This window comes from Vigna radiata, chromosome 8 (assembly GCF_000741045.1).
Source record: "Vigna radiata var. radiata cultivar VC1973A chromosome 8, Vradiata_ver6, whole genome shotgun sequence".
NCBI lineage: Eukaryota > Viridiplantae > Streptophyta > Magnoliopsida > Fabales > Fabaceae > Vigna > Vigna radiata.
The window spans coordinates 32,046,530-32,069,947 of NC_028358.1; the positions used below are offsets into that span (position 1 = coordinate 32,046,530).

Below are 23,418 nucleotides of genomic sequence, written 5' to 3' on the forward strand. Positions count from 1 at the left end.
TAATATTTTTTTAAAAAGTAAAATATTAAAATAGTAGAAGAAAGTGATATTTTTTTTAAATAGCTAAAAGTTGTTGCGTGAAAAACAAAATAAGAATAAATTTGAAAATTTTGATGAGTATTAATAAAATGATTTATAATTAAGAAATTAATTGTAAAGTTTTTCATGGTCATTTTCAGTTTGTGAAAGAAATTTGTATTTTATGTTAGTTGATAAATTTTCAAATTAATAGTTTTTATTCCAATATTTTCTAAAAGGTGAACAAAAAACACATCTAAAAAGTAGTATTTTCACTGTGTGATAAAATTTAGGCACTTCAAAAGTATAAAAAATAAAATAAATGTTTTAAAATCCTCATAATTTGAAAAAAAAATATTAGAAAAATAAAAACTATTAGTAAAAAAATGTTAATACCTTAATCAAGAACAGTAGCTAAAAAGCTATCATATTTAAAAATAATTTTAGTTAATATTAATTTATTATATCAATCTTATTTAACGTGACTATAATTAAAAATATCTACAACAAATCATTTATCTTCCCTGTTTTACAATAATACTAATATTTGAATATTCAGTTTTTATCTCATTTTGACAAACTATTTTATTTATCTTGAATGATAAGTTCTCACCCAAATCAATACACTGCATTAACATGTATTTGATTCTAATGTAAATAAAACTCAAAATGACAATTTTTGAACACAGACATGTTTACTGCAGGAGACAAAATATAGTTAAACTGTATTTACTTCAGTTTTTCAAACTTGTTTTTATATGTTTGACTCTCATAACCTAAAAAGTAAAAGACTTATTTCTACTTCTGTTTGTAGTTTTGTCATTTGAAAATTTGGTTTTGTAACAATTTTTCATTTTTTTTATTCTCTTTCAATGTACTTAATATTCATTAAATTAACCTTTAAAGAAATTTCAAATAACAAGACACATTTAAGGACACACAATAATGGGTTATATCAAATGAAATATTTTATATAAGGTATTAAAAGGTTCATATCTCAATAAGAATGAGCTTTAAAGTGGTCATTTTTCCAATTGTAGTTTGTCTAATTTCAAAATAATTCAAAAGTTCAAGAAGCTAAAGAAAAAGGGGAAACAATCTAAATTATAAATCATGATTCAAATTAGGCAGTCCCAAAGGTCATTATTATTATTTATGACAACTAAAGACAAAAGACCCTTCAAATTGAGATACTATTAGGAACGCCCATGCCAGTTAGTCCACTTTTACTTGTTGGATAAAGCAAAGTGTATGGCATCTTAACTGGACCGAACCGGTTCTTGAATTTCTCATCGCTGTTCATTCTCAAGATCCTTTCCTCAATACTAGCAAGTTTTTTTCCAAACTTCTCAAAAGCTTGCAATGGCTCTGCATCAGATGTCCAATATGGATTCTCTCTCTGCCCAAGGTAAACCTCATCACTAGAATGTTTGGACAAGATTTCTACAAGTGAAATGCCAAGAACAGCCTGAAACTGTGAACTGATTGTTTTCAGATACCCCTTCACAGGATCTGCCACCAGTTCATCGTATTCTGCAGTTCCTTTTTCTGGCATGAATCGCCGGCTTATAGCTGGGCGACTTGGTGGGAAACCCCCAAATGGATATTGTCCAAAGTTGATTGCAGCATGGAGAGCCGAGGCAATCCATATAAGAATAGTGCAGGTCTGAATTAGATCTTCACATGTCTGCATTTTTGGCCACCAAGGTTCATTTTTCTTGTCTCCATGACCCACCTCCCTTATTTCCTTCCACCAAGATTGAAGTTCATTGTCTTTCTTCACCGTGTCATTCTCCTTGTAGTAAAAGGAGCAGTAGTCCTGAACCCATGTCCTGATAGCAAACCAAATCTCTAACCCATCACTCGCAAAAGGGTAATCCTCAATCAGTAATCGAAGACCATATGGGGAAGTTGGGTCCTTGACAGCCACTCCTCTGAAAGAAGCAAATATTCATCAACTGATAAACAACATTTTTTTTTTCAAATGTTTAATTTCATACCATCCAAGTTATTATAGTTGTACTGAATTAAACTGGACAAAATTAAAATGTTACCTGATCTATTGAACTCGACCATATTCAGAAAATGAAAAACAATTGATGATTCTCAAGGGTTGTTTGCTTGAATGGTTTACTTACCTCTTTACAAGATCTTCAGGCAGCGCCTGCTCAGGGAAAACCCAGTCCTTGTAAAGCACGGATGAAAACTCCATAGAATACCTAGAGGGGCAAACTGTTGATTCTAGTGCACCACCTGCATTAATGAGAATCTGTCTTCCTAGTGCATTTATATTCATGGTGTCACGGAAGTGAGGCTGCAGTAGTTTATGAATAGGGTGAAGCACACTGAGCTGCCTATTTGTAGCTAAAATGAATGGCTCAATGACTGCATGAGTATGCAACCTGTGACACAGGTGTGACATCTAGAGTTAATTTCAATAGTAGACAAACTAAGATTGTATTTAGTTTTTTTTTTTCTGATAGAGTTATACCAGTGGCTGATAAGTTGATGATAGCCTGAGTCCACTACCACTACATAAGCTTTGGCCAGTTGCCAGAACGATTTTTCCACGCCTTGTTCCACTGGAGTGTAAACTTTACTGATTGCACCATATTGATCTCCTTCAGGGTGAGGCAAACTCAACTCAATGGCTAGGGGCTTTAGAGTCCCATTTTTTTGCAAGAACAGAATTGTCCTGCTGGCATATGTCTTTGTAGAAGTAGAGTTGATCCTTCTAATGTATGGTATCACTGCGTCATGGAGATCTAGAATGAACAATCTCCTTTCTTTAATTGCCTATTCAGCCAAATGCAAATAATTAGTTTGCATCTCAACATTGGCTGAGAGTAGAAACTTGACAGTGACAACTATGGTTTAACAACATTTTAATGTGAAGACTGAAAAACACAACATCCTATCAATCTTGAAAATTACCTCGTCTACAGTGAGCCCTTCCAGGTTACTTCCGATGTGTTCTTTGGTTATTGTACTAGTTTGATTACCATAGAGTTTAGGGTCTAACTTGCTTGCAGGTGGGAACTCCTGCAGTTATTTAGGAGGACAGTGAGGAGAAAGAAATCATGGACAATTCTTCATTGGATATTGATTCTGAGATCCTATTCTTTAATCCAATCATTAACAATTAATTAAAAACACTTGTGCTTACTTGGAGACCACGAATTATGACAGGATTTATACCAGCCAGCATTTCCCTGGCAAATTCTTCATCTGTTTGCCATGCAGATTTATCCACTGTTCCAAAAATCCACACAATAAGAACATCACTTTTGAACAACATTGTTTTACAGAATGCATGATTTGGTTTGTTTTTGCTTGCAAAGAACATACTATATTACACATTTTTTTGTACTACACCTGCAATGACTTGTGGCACGGGAAATTTGAGGAACCTTTGCCCATCAGATCGGAAAATTTCCTTAAGCATCTCTGCCGGAATGTGATCCCTAACTTCAGTAAGTATACCCTCGGGCACCTCAATCCCTCCTTCATAGAGTTTAAATACATCTTCAAAACTGTCAAACTCGTTAGGGGTGCTGTCAAATAGAGATTCCAACTCCGGTTTGAGAACTTGAACAATGGACCTCAGTGCATAGGCAAGAAAATCTGCCATTTTCAAGTGACCAAATCTTTCATCCCTAGGAACATAGACGTCTAAGCTCGAGGCAATATTCAGCCTACTCTCACATTTAGGATCTGCCAAGAAAACAACAAAAGAAATTAACATCTCCATATACAATATTTGAAAGTTACAACAAATGTGTCCCGTAAGGTATGACAATGGTCAATAAATATTCAATAACAGACTTCGATGAACAAGAAAACAACAAAAGTAAAAGCCTTACCTGACTTTGTTGGTGGTCTACCAGTTCTTCCCCTACGAGGGTAGGGGTATTCCTTAGACCCTCCTAGAGTAGGACGAGCATGTTGTGGACCCTTATCTGGATTTCCCAAATCATTGTAAACATCATAATCATAGACCCTGTCCCATTCTTGGAGCTGTCCCTTCCCATTACCTCTTAAATTCTCGAGCTCTTCCTCTCTGTACTTAAGTAGTGGGACTGGTGTTTCACTCGGAAGATATGTCTGCAATTGGTACAAAATATGTAACTTGCAACGACAAGTCCCAGAATATGAACTACAATGATTACCCAGAAAAATGTGACATGCTATTTAGCGAGTACATGCAGGATACTATGTTTGTCGGTGTACCTTGTTGGAGAAGAAAATGCGATCCTTTTCATATTTATCAGCAGGGTATACCCAAGAGTTGCAGATAAAGCGAATGACACCTTGACCAGGAACATCTTCAAGTGTGAGACTTTTGAGGTAGAACTCACTATGATGATTGTTCCTTATAATAAAAGCTCCTGGTGTTCCTATCTCCTCGTCCCAGTCAAATGTAACCTTGAATGCTGTTTCTCCCACCGTCAAAGGTCCTATTGTTGTAATCCAGTCTTCTAGAAAAGCAGGCTTCCCAAGTTTCCCCTTCAAGCCATTGCTATTCCCTATAAATATTCACAAATAAAATTTCAACTTTGGAATAATTTTGTAATAAACTATAGGAGTTAAATATGATTTTAGACTATAGGACAGTTAATCCTTAAAAAAGTATGATCTTGGCCATGATAGAAAAGTTTTACTTTTTATGGTGTGGAAAATGTAAATTGACTAAACAATATAAGATAATATCCTATCAGATTGTTTGATCTAAAAAGACAAACAATGGTTTTAGTCGGTGGGAACTAGGTAGTCATTTTCATGGCCCAGTCTTGACAAATGACCCTTGAGATTTCATCCTACGGAACTTAATGGATGAAAACAAAAGTTAACCAACAAATTAAATTATACGTGACAAAAGAATGGTTAATATATTTTTTATCTTAAATTTCAATTATGTTAGTTCTTCATATTTAAAAAATATATAAATATACTCTTTTTATTTAATAATATTAACTGTTTTGTTTTTTAACCTAATAAACAATAAATTATTTTAGATATAATTCATAAATTTCTACACTTTTTTAAATATAACAAAATAAAAGTTTGAAATCGGAATTAAAAGTCAAAATCAGCATGTTAACGCCACTAAAAAGAACTACGTTCATTCTTTAAATATAACAAAATATGAAAAACTGATAAAGTAACAAAATGTTGCTTAGAATGAATAATATAGTTATTTTTTCTTTTTTACTTTTTCTTTTGTCAACTCGGTGGCACTATTTGAAAGTAATTTCTCTTCTGTCTACGTCACTGATCACAAATACACTGTTTTGTATTTTTCTTATTCGACTTGCTTGCGGATAAAAAAAAGAGTAACTTTGAAAACCCCAATGGAATCATAGACATATAAGATATATTATTTTCCTCCGTACACCGACAAATAAATAAATAAATTTAGGAGCATTTGTTTCCAACTTGTCATTCACAGCTAGACTAGGTTAATACAAAAATTCTAAACAAGTATTTCAGAAAATAATTTTACTCAAACTTAAAGATTTTTCTGTCTTTTTCTTTTCTTTTTTTGGCCCCTAACATAAACAATTATAAGCAAGCAATTATTTATTGGTTAAATTTATATCTTTATAATAACATTATTAAGCACAAGATAACTTGTTATATGTAGCCATTGGCCGAAGACTATGGAAGTTGACCGAACCATGAATCATTCCTTATTCCAGAGTCCTGCAAAATCTCAAATCCCATGCATGCCAAACAGTTTGTGTTAAGGAATCATATTATTATATTTTCAGAAACTATATTATAAAAATGGCATATTTTAAAATATTATTTTGCTTGTTTGGTGTTTAATATAATTTCAGATAAAATGAAAATGAAAGAAAATGTATAAAAAAATAAGTAGTGATATATACTTACATTTTTGAAACCGTGTGCTTATCCGATGTGGATCTGATCTAACGCGACTTTTTTTTCCTTTCGATGAATAATATTTTAGTAAATTTAAAAAATTAATGTAAAAAAATACAAAAGTGACTGTTTCTTTTGAATTAAGTAAACAAACCTAATATTTTTTATGCAGATATTTGAGACACTGAAATCGAAAAAGAAAAGTGAAAATATCCATCTTTTTCAGTTTTTAAAATAAAAATCCAGAATATTTCAAGTTTCTCTTCCTTCCTCTGAATTTCTTTCACTCGGTGTTCATGCATGTACCAAACCCCCACACCAAGTCATCTTCCAAATCTAGAATATCTTTTATCATCTAATTTGTTTCATGAAATATTTGTAAAACATAAAGACACAATCAAACCTAAGTTCCAGTCACAATTTCATAGTTCTAAACGAAAAAGTCTGTTAAAAAACAGTACTATGTTAGAAACTCTGTCATCACTTGAAAGTAGGGCTGGTATGAGATGTGTGCGGTGGTTCGTTGAAGCGTATGATTAAATGACTTTGGACAAAAAGAAAAGCTACACAAGATGTTTTGAAGATCAAAAGAGTAAAATTAGATGTTAAAGATGAGGGAAATGAAGAGATCCATGTTAACAGAGAGGAGGTGAACTGACCAGGGTCAACGTTGACGGCACTTACGAGCTGAAGAGAAACCCTTTTCCCTACAAACTCGTGAAGATTATCGAGGAAGGAGGCACTGAAATCGTTGAAGTCCAGCACATTCTTCTTCATCAGCACCACCGTTCCTTTCACCCGGTGCCGGAGCTTGTCTTCGCCGGCGAAGACCTTCACGATGTTCTGAAACATTATGCGGAATCGAACTGCAAAAGTAACACAGAGAAACAGTAACCTTGGAGGTAGATGTTTTGTGAATGAGCAATATATGATGTTTGCCTTTTATAGACAGAGTGAGAACAAAATTAACCCACAGTGTCTAGTCCCAGAACATGTTCTGTCGCACAAGTTAACTTTTTGACTCGCTAATTTATTGCTTTCCTACGGTTTTACCTGTAATGTTTCTATTTTTCTGAATCAATTAAAACTCTCTGTTGTATATTTTTTTAATAATTATAAAATAAATTTACTATGCATAATAATTTATTAGATGAACTTTATATACAGTTAGCATGCATGCATAGAGTCACAGAAAAAATTAAGCATTCTATATTTATTAAAATGTCAGTACAGATTTTAATTTAATAACTTGCCTACCTTAACGTTAATGTTCCGGGCATTTGCCAGAAAGTTAATGAATACGGAGTAAATAAATTATAAATTTAAGAAATATATTGTATAGTTTTTTCGGTTTTTCGTGGTTTTTCCTAGAACCATTAAAGTTTTAACTTTATCAACAAAAGTATTTATTGGTAATATAGTTCTATTACTAACAAATTTTTTTGGGGTAAATCTATTAATAAAATAAATAATAAATTTTCTATGAAATTTGATGAATTATTTAATATATTAAGGAAAAATGAATGAAAATAATAAGAGAATGAAGAACAAGTAGAAGAGAAATAGATGTCGAAGCCTATTTCAATAGTGTGGAAACAATGTGACGATAGTAGTGACCAAGAGTAAAAAAAAGAAAAAAAATCCAAAACAACGAACATGACAAAGTAAGGAGAGGAGGAAAAAAGAAAAAAAAGGAAAATATCAAATTGAGACATTTACTAAAGAATTTTAATAATGGATTCTTATATGTTAGTAATTACTCACAAATTATTCATCAATGAAATTTATTATTTAATTGTCAATTTTTTTTTATCATTAATATAATCAGTTAATAAACTCAAATTACTGAATAAGTTTCATTGATAATTAACAACTTTTTTGCCATGAATATTTATATAAAAATTATTAGACATACTATTTGTATTTTTTTTCTCTAACTTTTTTTTTGTATTTTTTACATTAATTGTAAAATTATAATGATTCAAGATTTAAGTGTGATGGTTCATTTGTTATTACAAAGAACAATATCACAATTTATTTGATTTAATATATAGTTTTAAAGCATAACATTAAAGTTTACTAGTTTATGAGAATGTATGTTTTATTATATATCTATGAATAATTTTAGTAACATGTGAAATTAATAACCGATTAACACATTTTGTAATATATATATATATATATATATATATATATATATATATATATATATATATATATATATATATATTTGAAATTATAGAAATTGTTTATATTTGGTATTAGGTTTTGGAAATTATAGCATTTAAGAATTTTAAGATTTTAATGCTTAACGTAAACTTTAATGATTAATTTATATTTCATTGTATTATGCTATCAATTGCATTTAATTGGCATTGAATGAAAATTGAACTCTCTGTTATGTGAATTTGAAAGAGAAAATTCGTGAAAAGGAAATTTACTGTCTCAATTAATGAAACTATGTTAATGCTGAATGAGGTTTGCACTGTGCAATTCACATGGTATTTTTTTTTTCTTTCATGAGGCAATTAATGATTTTGTTTGTTATTGTTATTAAATCAATAATTAATGAGTATGATATTATCAATGTGTGTGGTTCCATGTATTTTTGAACCTGCAAATGGTTAAAATTGTAAGCCAATGTTTTGGACTGAAAAGTTTTTCCATGTTACGTTAAATGCAAATAAAGCACTTGGATTGAAATTAAATCCTATCACATAATAAAGGGTTTCAATTTTATTTATTGTTATGTATGGTTTATAGCAATTCATGTATTATTTGAAATCAAGTATGACCAATTTTGTTAGTCAGAAAAGTGATCGTTTTAAGGTTATTTGATTTCAAATAAGTAATGTTTTTTATTTCAATTAGCCATAATATAGATGTTAAATTATGAATAATTAATTTATGGGTTAATTGAAGTTTATTGTTATAAGACTTTTATGAATTACTTAAAGGTGAATCATTTATTTATAATTAATGAAATTAAAGGGAGACAGTAAATATGTTTGTATATCCAAAGATAATATACATGTGGACTTAAGTATGAATGATTATCTATTAAAGTATATTTATTTTAGTATTTTAATTGTATGGAATTTATCAGTTTAAGCATCACCCAAAGATGAACTTAAATGAATGACCTATATGATTACTTATCAATTTAAGTGTCACCCAAAGGTGAACTTAAATATATGACTAGTGTAATTATTTTGTTTAAATCTATTAATTTTATCAAAATATTAATGTATGAATTTGTATATTGTTTCAAGCTTCCATGAATTAGCTTTGAGCAACAATGTGGTCAAGTTAATGTGCTAAATTATGTTGATTGGTCAAACAAATTCAGTTCCAACTGGGTGTGTTAGACTTGAATATGATTATTATCATGGATGAAATGTTTGCAACCATTACAGAGACCTGTACAAGTGATGAGAAGTCTCTTTATGAGGCTTGATATAGGGCTAATAAGTTATCCCTAAACTTGATGTCATGTCCATGGCAGAGAATGTAAAATCTTTTATCCCTAAAACGGAAAACGCAAAGGAATTCATGAAAATGATCAAGGAGTACTCACAATCAGGCATAACTGACAAGTCTATTGTAGAAACTCTTATAAGTGAGTTGACTACCAAAAAGTTTGATTGATCACATCCCATTCATGACCATGTAACTGGAATGACTAATATAACAACAAGGTTGAAGTCAATGGGAATGGAGGTGAATGAGTCTATCTAGTACAGTTTATCATAAACTCTCTTCCTCTTGAATTTGGTCAGTTCTAGGTGAATTATAACACTCTTAAGGATAAATGGAACTTTCGAGAAATCAAGGTCATGTTGGTATAAGATGAGATTGAAGAAAATGAAAGATCATTCTATCTATCTCATAACTCATGAAGGTGCTAACTTCAGCAAAGCAAAATCAGGAAAGAAGAACAAGAAGGACAAGACTCCGATGAAAGTGAACAAGGGCAATATCCAGAAGGACCATAAATGTTTTTTTTTTCAAGAAAGCAAGTTACTTCAAGAAAGATTGTCCAAAAAGAAAATCTTAGTTCGAAAAGAAAGGTACTTTTTATGTTTATGTAAGTTTTGAATCAAATCTTTTTGAAGTACCTAATAATACCTTATGGTTGGATTCTAGAGCTATCACTCATGTTTCTAATATTATGTAGCGATTCCTTTCAATCCAACCCATAAAAGGATTGAAAAGTATTTATATACGAGAAAAAAAATGAAGGGACAAATAACATGAATTAGGACTTATAGATCGATTCTAGACACTAGTTATTGTTTGGATCTTGAAAAGTGTCTTATGTTCCTGGTTGTGCTAGGAATTGAATTTTTGTTGCAAAGTTGGATTGTTTAGGTTTTAGTTTTAGGATTGAAAATGGTATTTTTCACTTGTATAAATTTCCATACTATTATGGTCCTAGTACATTATTGGATGGTTTATATCGTTTAAATCTTGATGTTAATTTTTCTGAATCCATGTTTAATGTTGAACATGTTATTGGTAGTAAATGCAGTGGAGGAAATGAATGTTCTACTTTCTTATGGCATAAAAGATTGGGTCACATATCTAAAGAAAGGATGTTGAGGTTAGTGAAANATGAAATTTTACCTCAATTGAATTTTGATGATTGGATGTATGTATTGATGGTATCGAGGGTAAACAAACAAAACACATATCAAAAAATCCCGCCACAAGAAGCAGTCAACTTTCTTAAGTTAATACACGCTGATATTTGTGGTCCTTTTGACATTAAATCAAAGTGATACATGTTTTATTGCTTTAACCATAGTACAAGAATAGTTGAGTCTGGTAATTCTCGGTTCATTGGAAATGGACAATTTAGTGGGAGTGAGGAATCAAAAGTAGTGGACATTCAATAGAATACTTGTAATGTTTCTACACCAAATTTCTCTTCTCAAGTTGTTATCCCTCTTGTTGTATCACAGTCACACAATAAGCAAAGACAACAAGTTAATGTTTCAATCCCACAAAATGAACATATAAATGTTAAGCCAACTGATAATGAGCAAGTCATAAATAAGCAATTGATAGAGAAACCACAATAAGAAACATTAAAAAGGTATGTAAGGTAGAAAAGACATGCTATTTCGAATGATTATGTGGTTTATTCTATTGAACATGAATGTGACTTAAGCATTGGTGAGGATCTAGTCTCTTTCAGATAAGCCGTGGAAAGTAACAATTCAGAGATTTGGTTGAATGTTGTGAAACAAGAATTGAAATCAAATAATAAAGTATGGAATCTAGTTAAATTGCCTAAGGATTCAAAAAGAGTCATTTGTAAATGGGTCTTTAAGACCAAACGTGACTCAAAAGGCAATATTGAAAGGTATAAATTTATATTAGTCACCAATGGTTTCACTGAAAAAGATGGCATCGACTATAAAGAAACCTTCTCTCCTATTTCTAAGAAGGACTCATTGAAAATTATTTTGGCTTTGGTGACTTATTATGATTTAGAGCTTCACCAAATGGATGTAAGACCGCTTTCCGAATGGTGACTTAAAAGAAGAAGTATATATGGACCAATCAGGAGGTTTCCCAATAATAGGAAAAGAAAATTTGGTTTGTAAATTGAAGAGATCAATATATGGATTGAAACAAGTTTCCCGATAATGGTATCTAAAATTTAATGATACCATAACTTCATATGGTTTTATAGAGAACATCGTTGACCGATGTATATACATAAAGATCATTGGACGTAAGTTTATTATTTTGGTTCTATATGTTGACAAGATTCTTCTTGTTGCTAATAATATTAGTATGGTATGTTACATGATGTAAAGAAGTTTCTCTATAACAACTTTGAAATGAAATATATGAATGAGGCATCTTATATAATAGGAATAGAAATATTCCGTGATAGATTACAAGGATTGTTAATTTTGTCTCAAAAAGGCTATATTAACAAAGTGTTAGAGATTCAAAATGGAAAAATGCTCTCTTGAAGTAGTTCCAATTTAGAAAGGGGATAACTTTAGTCAAATGCAATGTCCCAAGAATAATTTGGAACGAAAGGCCATGGAGTCCATTCCTTATGTGTCAATGGTTGAGAGTTTGATGTATGCTCAAACCTTTACTTGGTCATATATCATTTTTATTGTTGGAATGTTAGGTCGATGTCAAAGTAATCTCGTAATGGATAACTAGAAAGTTACAAAGAAAGTTCTTAGGTACTTACAAGGTACCAAAGACTACATGCTCACCTATAGAAGGTCAAATCATCTTGAAGTGATTGGTCACTCGGATTCAAACTATGCTGGATGTGTGGATTTAAGAAAATCCACATTTGAGTATGTCCATTAACTAGAGGAGCAATTTCTTGGAAAAAGTGCAAAACAATCAGTCATTGCTACTTCCACCATGGAGGTTGAATTCGTGGCAGAGGCCACTATTCATGCATTGTGGTTGTGGAACATTGTATGAGATTTAACATTATTGACAGTATTACTAGGCCGATAAATATTTATGGTGATAATTTCACAATAGTCTACTTTTTCTAAAAATGACAAGTACTCAAAGGGTGCTAAACACATGGATTTTGAAGTACTTGTTGGTCAAAGAATACATGCAGAAACATAGTTGATTGAGCATATTGGTATTGATTTGATGATAGTAGATCCATTAACCAAAGGACTACTGGCCAAAACTTTTATTGGCCATGTTGAAAGTATGTGCATTATGGATAAATCAATATTAACATGATGATGTTATCTATTTGTATGAATATGTATAATTATATGCTTATATTGTCATGACACTTGTGAATTTAATTTAAGTTATGTTTCTCTTTATTTATGTTATCCACATTAAGTTATATACATATATTATTGATTTATGGTAACATGTTAAAAGATTGATTAAAGTTATATTGAGTTTGTTTGTTTGTGATACATGGAAGGAATCTTGTTATTCATGACTTCTGCTTACCATGATCTGATAATTTCAATTCATGCAAGGAGATGACTTGATAATTCTAATGAATGGGGCACACTTAAAGTTTAATATTAGATCTTCAAGTCATCACATGAACAAAATGGGAGAATCTTAAATTATATATTAATTTAATATTTGGTTCATGTAATTTAAAATATAACTTTGATGTAAAGAATTTAATGTGATGATTATTAAAATATAAATGTATTAAAGGTTATAGGAATTATTTGAGTTATTAAAATTAATCCCTCTCTTCTCACTTTAAAAAGAGTATTTTGATATTTTGCTAAAGTTTGTAAAATATCATAAAATAGAGATAATTTTTACTTATGTGAAAGCCTTACATTCTTGGAAAGAGAGAAATCCGACTTTGATACAAGGAGATTTTCTATCTTAATAATTTATATATCATCAAGAAGTCATTTAAGAGAAGTGAGAGAAGAGAATATGAAAACTTTATTGTAAATCCAAGTAAGTTTTATGTAATTATAATATATTGCATGAAACATATAATTGAGACTCTAAGGAGAAAGAAAGTAATTCAAAAGCTTTAGCAAATTTGATGAATATCATCAAATACGTAGAAAAATCTAAATAGATAATAAAAAAATGAGCTGAAATAGAGGTTATTTAAATGTAAAATAATAATTCAACAAATAAACCAGAGTAAAAATGAAATACTACTTATATTTATTTATAAAGAATGTAAAAATATTCTCTCTGAAAAAGTAGGTATGAGTTTTAACATTACTGAAAGTGTGAAAATTGAATTTTTTTAATGAGAAATAATAATTTGAGTTTTTTTTAAAAGAAATAATAGTATTATAATATATTTTAACTTTCATTTGACATACGATACAAAAATAAAATAGTTATTAAAGTATAAAATTTTATGTTTTTTAAAAAAAGAAAATAAAAAATAAGTAAAGATAATGTTATATAAATGTAAGAAAATTTAAATATATTAAAAAATCATTACTAAATTTAAAAAATTACAAAATTTCACTCTTTTAAAATTTATTAGGTGTGTTAAATAAATATTTATGTACGTGATGCTATTCTTATTTTTTTCATATATATAATAGGTTTAAACCATTTAGTTGTCCTTATTTTTGGGAGTTTTTCCCATTTTGATCCCGTCTTATTAGAATCCCCAATCGAGTCTCTGTAAGTGTTAATTTCAATCAATTAAGCCTCTGCCGTTAAATTTAGTTAACGGGTTAACTTTTTTGCACAGCTGGAAGGATGACCTGTTAATTTCTGTAAACCTGGCCTATTTAGAGTTGAAACGTGGCATAAATTAGAGTTGAAATTGATTAAAATTAGCACTTATGGGACTCAATTCATGCCACGTTTCAACTCTAAATAGGTCACGTTTATAGAAATTAACAGGTCATCCTCCCAGCTGTGCAAAAAAGTTAATCTCGTTAACTAAATTTAACGGCAGAAGCTTAATTGATTGAAATTAACATTTATAGGAACTCAATTGGGGATTCAAATAAGACGAGGATCAAAATGGGAAAACCTCCCGAAAATAAGGACAACTAAATGATTTAAACCTATATAATATTAAAATAGGAAAATGTGAGAGGAAAAGGCACTATAGTATTATAACTTGTGCAGTAAGTTTTGTAGAATTAAAATTAATTTTTGGTTCTTTCTATATCTTTCTAAGCTTTGATGTTCCCACTTCACGACATTCCAGACTTCGTTTTCCTTTACAATATTCTCAAGTGCTACTTTCTGTGCAACTCTTTAATCTTTTGTTTTACTCTTTAATCGTTAATCGTTGCTGCCTCTATTGCATGTTTTGACGTTAACACTTCACAATATCCAACGCTTTGCCTCTTTACAATATTCTCATCTCATTCTTTTTATTTTCTGTACTACTCCTCTTCTCACTTTATATTGTTCCACAACCTCTTTAGCAACCTTCTTTTCATAATCGAATTAATTCTGGAATTAAATTCTCACTCTTTCTAAAGCTTAAGATTTGTAATTTTTTTTATAAGTCTATCAGTAACTTTTTTTTATCATATTTAATAGTCTCATCTTTTAAGAATTTAATTAGTTTTAAGATAATTTAAATACTATTTTATTTCCTTTTATCATTTTTTAATTACGATAAACAAAATTCCAATAAAAAAATTAAAGAATTGAATGTTCCAATTTAAAAAAAAAGGTGACATAGTTAAAATCAATTATTATACCTTTAAAATGTTTTTTTTTTTCAACTCCACCACAAAATGGTAAGTGACAGAAACATTATCACCCAAAAGAACGAGCATAATTTCGAAGGAAACTTCAATCAATGGATTCTTTTTGCTTTTTCAGTTAAGTTTATTTAATAGGTCAATTAGCATTGATTACGAAAGTACAAAAAATAATAAATTCTTACGAAATTTCAAGTGTGGTTCAAATATTAATCAAGTTGGTGGTCATCTTACGAGATAGTCAACTCAACTTTCATTCCTAAGGCTTTCGTTTGTAGTTATGTAAAAATCTGACTTATAACAGTGCACATTATGCCATGGTTCATCAGAAACCACAACATAATAGTGTGCGGTGGCATTTTGAAAATAATTCGAACTTATAAACCGCGGTTCAAAGGGAACCGCAACGTATATCTCAGTCAATTTTCTGACTTTGACGTCACGTTAGAAACAAAATAAATTGGCAGGGGAATAGGCCGCGGTTCTGAGAGTAACCGCGGCCTATTCCCCTGTCAATTTATTGCAGGTGCTGGCAACGTGGGGAATATCAGAAGGTAGCAAGGGGAATAGGTCGCGGTTGCTCTAAGACCCGCTGCCTATTCCCCCTGTTACCTTCTGACATTCCCCAAATGGCAGTTGGGAAGGCAGTTGGGGGATTCAGAACGTCAGGGAATAGGCCGCGGTTCTCAGAGCAACCACGACCTATTCCCTTATCTGAATAAATTTTAAATATTCAAGGGCATAGATCGCGGGTTGGCGCTTAACCGCGGTCTATAAGTTGAAAAAAATATCAAAAATGCTATTTTGATTTATTTTTTTGACGAGAATAGGCCGCGGGTAAGTTGTTAACCGCGACATATTCCCCTTTTGTACCGCGGTTGAGTATTGAACCGCGGTATATTATGCTCAGTAGGTTAAAAAAATAAAACAGACATGAACAGTGTTGTCTTCTACACTTCGTGCAACAGTTTCAGAGCTTTCATCGCGCCCCATTGACAAAGTTTAAACCCTCCATCTACCAGCCTCCGTCGCGCCTGCCGCTGCGCCTCTACCTTGCCGCCACCGAAGGGCTTCCTCCACCAACGTCGCTACCACCGAAGGGCTTCCTCCACCAGCGTCGCTGCCATCGAAAGGTTCCTCCACCAGCGTCGCCGCCACCGAAGGGCTTCTTCGTGTTATTGGTGCTGCGATCGTCCCTGCCTTTCTCACCTTCGTAGCCACTGCTGCCATCGCCCCCACTATCTTCGTCGTCCCATCACGGTAAGTTGATCAAACTATTGTATTTAATATATGAGTTTTTGAATTTGTTTATCAAATGTTTGGATAAGTAGTGGTTGAATAAAATTGATTGGAATTTCAATTTTAGAATGCATATATGGGTTGAAATATGATGTACCATGCTATAATACTTTGGTTAAATTTTGAATGATAAAATTCGAGAAAGGATTTTAACTTTGTTGGAAATATTTATTAAAATAAAAATGTAGAAATTGTGGAACTTTAGGACATATATAATATATAGAGCGATTAAAAAATGAAGGAAATAAAACTCAAAGTCATAAATAAAATTATATATGTATAAATTTAATTGTATGTTTGTATGACTGAATTGATTGTATTACTGTAATTTTGTAATATTTAGGAATGGATCGAAATTGGATTAATTTATCACGCATTAGTGCTGAGTATGAGAGAGGTGTAGAGAAATTTATACAATTTGTGCAACATAATGAGAGGAGAAGTGATGATGAAGTGAAGTTTAGATGTCCTTGTGTGAACTGTTTGAATGGGATAAAGTTGAACGCAACTCAAATTAGAGAACATCTGATCTGTGATGGTTTCCTAAGATGCTATACAACATGGATATGACACGGCGAAGAAGTACACTCTCCGATTGACTCCCAAATCGAAAATGTTATTGATTCCACCATGAAAGAAGATCGACCAGATGAAGACAAATTAGAGGACATGATCTGCGATGTTGGCGTAGAAAATTTTGCCAAAGCTCATGTGTATGAGACGATGTCGACTGATGCGGAAACACCTTTGTATGTCGGTTCAACTAAGTTTACACGTTTGTCAGTAGTGTTAAGGTTCATGAATTTGAAGGCGAGCAATGGATGTACTGATAAGAGTTTTACAGAATTGTTGATGTTGTTGAATGAAATGTTGCCAAATGGAAATACACTACCCACTCGTAATTATGATGCGAAGAAAATTCTTTGTCCAATGGGTATGGAGTATAAAAGGATACATGCTTGTCCCAATGACTGCATTTTATATAGGAAAGAGTTTGAATTTTTGACAAAGTGTCCAAAATGTGGCTTATCACGATATAAGTCAAAAAACAATAGTGAAGATGATGGTCAGATAGAAAAAAATGGATCTGCTTTGAAAGTAGTTTGGTACCTTCCAATAGTGCCAAGATTTAAGCGTTTGTTTGCGAATCCCAAAGATGCTAAAAACCTCAGATGGCATGCAGATGAGAGAAAAATTGACGGACTGCTTCGTCATCCAGCTGATTCAAAGCAATGGAAAAATATTGATCAACAATTCCCCAAATTTGGTAAAGAGTGTAGAAATCTTAGGTTTGGTTTAGCCACTGATGGAATGAAACCATTTGGTAATCTGAGTACCAATCACAATTGTTGGCCAGTTATATTGATAATTTACAACTTATCTCCTGCATTGTGATGCGTGCAATGTTATTTTGCACCATTAATGACTTTCCAGCTTATGATAATTTGTCAGGATACAGTGTCAAGGGTCATAAAGCATGTCCTATCTGTGAAGAAAACACTGCAGCTCATCAATTGAAACACGGAAGAAAGACGGTGTATCTGCGTCATCGGAGATTTCTAAAACGTAATCATCCATATCGAAGGTTAAAAAAAGCATTCAATGGATATCAAGAGAGGGACAAAGCACCAAATCCACTTATTGGCATTCAAATTCTTGAAAAAGTTAATAAAATACATCATGTATTTGGGAAAACATCCAAGAAGTCATCTGTAACGACCCCTTGGAAGAAGAAATCAATATTCTTTGATCTTCCATACTGGTCAAAGTTAGATGTTAGACACTGCATAGATGTGATGCATGTAGAAAAGAATGTGTGTGATAGCTTGATTGGTACACTACTCAACATTCAGGGAAAGACAAAATATGGAGTGAATGCTCGTTTGGATTTGGTTGACATGAATATCTGAGAAGAGTTGGCACCCAAGGAGATTGGTAAACATACTTATTTGCCCCCTGCATGTTACACAATGTCTAGACAAGAGAAGATAAGTTTTTGCCTTTGTTTAAAGAGTATCAAAGTACCACAAGGATACTCTTCAAATATGAAGAGTTTAGTGTCGATGCAGGACTTAAAGCGTTGGCATGAAGTCTCACGATTGTCACGTCTTAATGCAACAATTGTTACCAGTGGCTATTCGTGGAATTTTGCCCAAAAATGTTAGGCAGACCATAAACAGGTTGTGTTCATTTTTCTCATCAATATGTAGTAAAGTCATCGATCCTACAAAGTTAGATGAACTTCAAGGCGAGATTGTTATCATCTTGTGTCAACTAGAGATGTTTTTCCCTCCATTTTTTTTTGACATCATGGTACATTTACTTGTTCATTTGGTTAGAGAAATCAAGTTGTGCGGACCGGTATACTTAAGATGGATGTATTCTATTGAGCGTTATATGAAGATTTTGAAAGGGTACGTTACACATCCATATCGTCCTGAAGGTTCAATGATTGAAAGGTATATTGCTGAAAAAGTTATCGAGTTTTTTACATGACATCAACGAATCCAATCGGAGTTCCTTGCACATCATGGTCTTCCAAATGTTCTACAAGTAAAAGCATCCGAGGTGTGAAAGTGGTGACAAGATCGCAAAGAATTGTTGCAAGCGCATCTTTATATATTGAACAACACAGATGAGGTGATAGCTTTTTTGCAAGCACACAAGGCCATTGTGAAGAATAAAAATCCAAGACAATCAAAGAAATGGCAGTTGACGGAACATAACAAAACATTTATGTCTTGGTTCAAATCTGAAATTCACAAAGAGTCACATTGTTCTGAAACTTTGTTGTGGCTTGTAAATGGTTTAAAGATTGATGTCGTATGTTGTACAGGTTATGAAGTCAATAATTGCACATTCTATACGAAGACTTTGGATGATAAAAACACAGTACAAAATAGTGGAGTAAGTTTAGAAGCTAAGTCGCTTCAATTTTCCACATCAAAAGATCAATCTCCTGTACTTGGATCAATGAAATATTATGGTATAATAGAAGAGATATAGGAGGTTGATTACACCAAGTCTTTTGTTCCATTGTTCAAATGTAAGTGGTTTGACAATAAGAGTGGTGTGAAAATAGATAAATCGGATATGACAATGGTTGATTTTCGAAAGGTGGGTTAGCAAGACGAACCGTTTATCATGGTAAATCAAGCATCTAAGGTTTTTTATGTCAAAGATCCTACGTCTGACCATTGGTATGTCGCTCTTCAAGGCAAAAAACAAATTGAAGTTAACGAAGACAATTTGATTAATATTCATATTGCTGACAACCATTCATTTCAAACTACAACAAATTTTGATGAACATTCTCTAGGTCAGATCATGATGAGGGAATATACATATGATCAATCCATATTTTTATGTATGAATTTTCAATTTCTGTATAACTATTTCTTGTTGTTACATAAGTCTTTTATTAATACTTCATGTTGGATCATGTTGGATATTACATAAGTATTTTATTAATATTTCATTTTGTTATTTATGTTGACAGATATATGGCTGATCATCCACATTCTTCAGGGGATGAAGCTCCCCCTTCTAGATCCACTAGAGGACCTACCAGGATGAAACAACTTTTGATCAGAAAGAATCATGGTGAAAAAACACCAATGGATGTTAACGTAATCACAGGTGTGGCAACTGGCCCCTATGCAGATGACTTCTGATCATACCTTGGAGTAGTGGCACGTGAAAAGATTAATATTCTTACTCCATCTTTTGACCATGTGTCTGAGGTTGAACAGAACATTATATGGAACGATATATTGGTAAGTTATTTATATCATTTCAATTAGAGTTTGTTTATTTTGATAATTTTGTACTGATACAACTTTATTATGTTTTTTTCAGCTGACATTTGATATTCCAAATGTCGCAACACTTAGAAATAAGTGTTTATCAACTGTTGCTGAAAACTTCAGAAATTTTAAAAGTAAGTTGACCTCGAGATATATTTTTGGAAGCCACAAAAATAAGTCTCCATTAACTACATATAAGTTCATGGATGAGGAGACTTGACACCTTTTTGTACAGAGACGGAAAACATAGGAATGGCAGGTTAGTATAGTTGATATTATTCAATTCATCATTAGCTAATGTATATAATATGAACTAATTAATTAAATATATGTCACATGCAAAAAGAAGCAAAGCGCAACAAACAAGTGCTCAAAACAAAACCCCCACCTATTATCTCGTGGTGGGTATAGGAAGCTTGAGGAGAAACTAATGAAGCAAAAGGCAGATGCTAGACCACCATCTCAGGGTGGTAGCCCCCCTCAGCCTCCTTCTCCACCTTCTCGACATGAGAAATGGAAGTTGGCTCGTTTGAAATGATCAGACACCTACTCTTCTGACACTGCACGTGAAATTTCTGAAAGAATTGTAAGTTACCATTGTTCCTAAAATAATAATAATAATTTCATTATACATACTACATAGAACTTTTTAAATAATAATGGTGTTTTGTAATGTTACAGGACTCCTTGGTTGAGCAGAACTCCCAAGGTCAATTCACTCCAGAAGGTCGCCAGGATATTCTTACTGCTGCGATTGGACGACCTGAGCACCCTGGACGTGTACGTGCTGCTGGTCCTGGAGTAGGAATTCGAAATTATTTTGGGAACTCTTCTCGTCAGCCTTCATATTCATACAACGAAGAACAAAGAGAAAGGCTGACACAAGAGATCACAAAAAAGGTTCGAGCCGACCTTACGGACGAGATCACAAACAAGGTTAGATCAGAGCTCAGGGCTGAATTGTATAGTTAGTTCAGCTCCATGTTCCAGCAACAGTTTGAGACCTATGACATGCGCCCGGTGCCATCTCCTGTACAGGAACAAGAACATGTTGTGCCTCCCACAGGTAAACTTAATAAACATTTATGTGCAATTTTTTCTATCTTTTGTATAATCTAACATTTACTCTGACAGGGAGAAGCGGGAAAGGAAGTTGTTCAGCACCAGCCGTCCCAAGGGATGACATGGACGATGCTAGTCCATGTCTGCTATACATGTTAGATGATACCGAGACGGTCTTGGTAGCTCGTGGAACAATGTTTAAGGCAACGACTGTTGTTCATGGTATGCAGCTATCAGAGGATGAGGTGAAGGTCTCAATGGACGAAATCATAGTACCAGATGCCGAAGTTCCTCTGTCCACAGATGAGATTTTCACTATGGCACATGCATTCAAGTCCTTTATCGCTTGGCCTAAACATTTGGTTGGTTCAGTTTCTGACCCCCCGGTATGAAATTCTACTTTACACTTCTCAATTTTAAAGTTTACATGTTATTGATGTCAAAACTTATCTTATTTTTCCATGTAACAACAGACACAACCACAGGAGAAGATTCCTCTATCTGAGGATGATCCTTTTGGTTCATTGCATCTACTTGCTGACATCCTTGAAGATAAGCCTTTGGAGGTTGAATATGATGCTAATGTATTTAAGACAGGCTCTGAGATCCCATTATACCTTCATAGCCAAGATGTCCGTGAGCTTGCGTCGGGAACACAAGAGTTGAATATTTCAATTATTTAGCTATGGATGATGTAAGCCTATGAGCAATTATTTATATATAAAATTGATTTATATATCAAGTATCCTTATATCAAAGTTAATTTTTGATTTCAGGTATATGTTTGGGGTCAGTAACAAGTTGGGGCGCTTTGATGATTATGGATTCATTGATCCCCAATCCATTCATGAATCAAATGATTTTGATCAGATCAACATACATCTCACAAAAAGTTTTGCAAGCGGCAAGAAAATATATTTTTTGCCTTATATATCCGGTTAAGTGAACTTTGTTAAGTTATTATGAATTTAATATGTCATTTTAATATGTGATTTTAATATATAATAGTTAAGTTATTATGAATTTCAGGCGCCATTGGCAGTTTCTTGTTATGTCTATACAGGAGAGCTATGCTTTGTGGTTCTGCTCATTGCACAGGCCTCCTCCCACACATCTCAGACAAGCAGTTGATTGGTAAGAACCTAAATGTTTGGATTTTCTTTGTTATATAAATGAATGCTAAAACCTTTTTTTATATATAGGTCTATTCCAGCAAGTACGATGATGATTGGGAGATCAATTGTTAACAGTGAAAAGCTTGCATGGATTTCTCTCAAGGTTTGACATATGCTAAAGCCATACTTTCTTATAATTGTTTTGTTTTAATGTTTTTCTCTAACTATTTACAACTGTGATGATATATTGTAGTGTAACAAACAAAGTGGGTCATATGAGTGCGGATACTATGTAATGTATTGGATGGCACACATTGTTCGTTCCCATATCACAAGAGGCTGGGAAACGATAATATTTAACTATAACAAATTTTGATTTTTTCCAAAATTTAGAATTCATATACACTAATTAATATCAATTGTCTTATGCAGAGGTTCAAGACTACTACACCAGTTCCTGAGAAGTCACTATCGTTCATGAGGAAAGCTACTGCAAAGTATATACTTAGATTATATAATAGTTCTTAGTTACTAGATTTAAACATTGCATTTGATTAGATTGTATTTTATTAGACTTTATACTTATGTGATGTTGAAATACATTTGAACATGTGTTTGATCTGTTGAAATCGAATCTGTATACATGTTTTGATATGCAGGTCTGTTTTTGTGGTATTTGATATCACAAAAACAGACCTGCTATTTTAAAAAACTGCAGGGGAATATGTCGCGGTTGTTACCACAACCACGGTAGAAAGTGGTTCGTTTTTTATTTATTTTTTTTAGAAAGACTTTAGGCTGCGGTTAAGGCAAGAACCGCGGTCTATTCCTGGGTATTTTACCGCGGTTCTAACCGCGGACTATAGTGGAACTATTTTTTTTTTTTTAAAAAAAGTGTTTTGACCACAGTTCCTACTACAACTGCGGTCTATTCACCAAACTTTTTATCGCGGTTGGAACCACGGCCTAAAGTCTTAGACTTATTACTGCGGTTGAATATGCCGCGGTTCATAAACCGCGACGTATAGTGAAAAACAACCA

General features: G+C 32.6%; 1 protein-coding gene across 1 annotated transcript; it reads right to left on the reverse strand.

The window, feature by feature from the left end:
* Positions 1-1,025: 1,025 nt before the first annotated feature.
* LOC106772236 (probable linoleate 9S-lipoxygenase 5) lies at positions 1,026-6,964 on the reverse strand. Its single transcript, XM_014658488.2, has 9 exons — positions 6,564-6,964; positions 4,249-4,544; positions 3,882-4,122; positions 3,394-3,732; positions 3,185-3,270; positions 2,953-3,060; positions 2,510-2,814; positions 2,157-2,420; positions 1,026-1,952 (listed from the first exon to the last, which is right to left on the reverse strand). The coding sequence occupies exons 1-9, from the start codon at positions 6,754-6,756 to the stop codon at positions 1,199-1,201; spliced, it is 2,586 nt and encodes an 861-aa protein (XP_014513974.1). The 5' UTR covers positions 6,757-6,964; the 3' UTR covers positions 1,026-1,198.
* Positions 6,965-23,418: the final 16,454 nt, after the last annotated feature.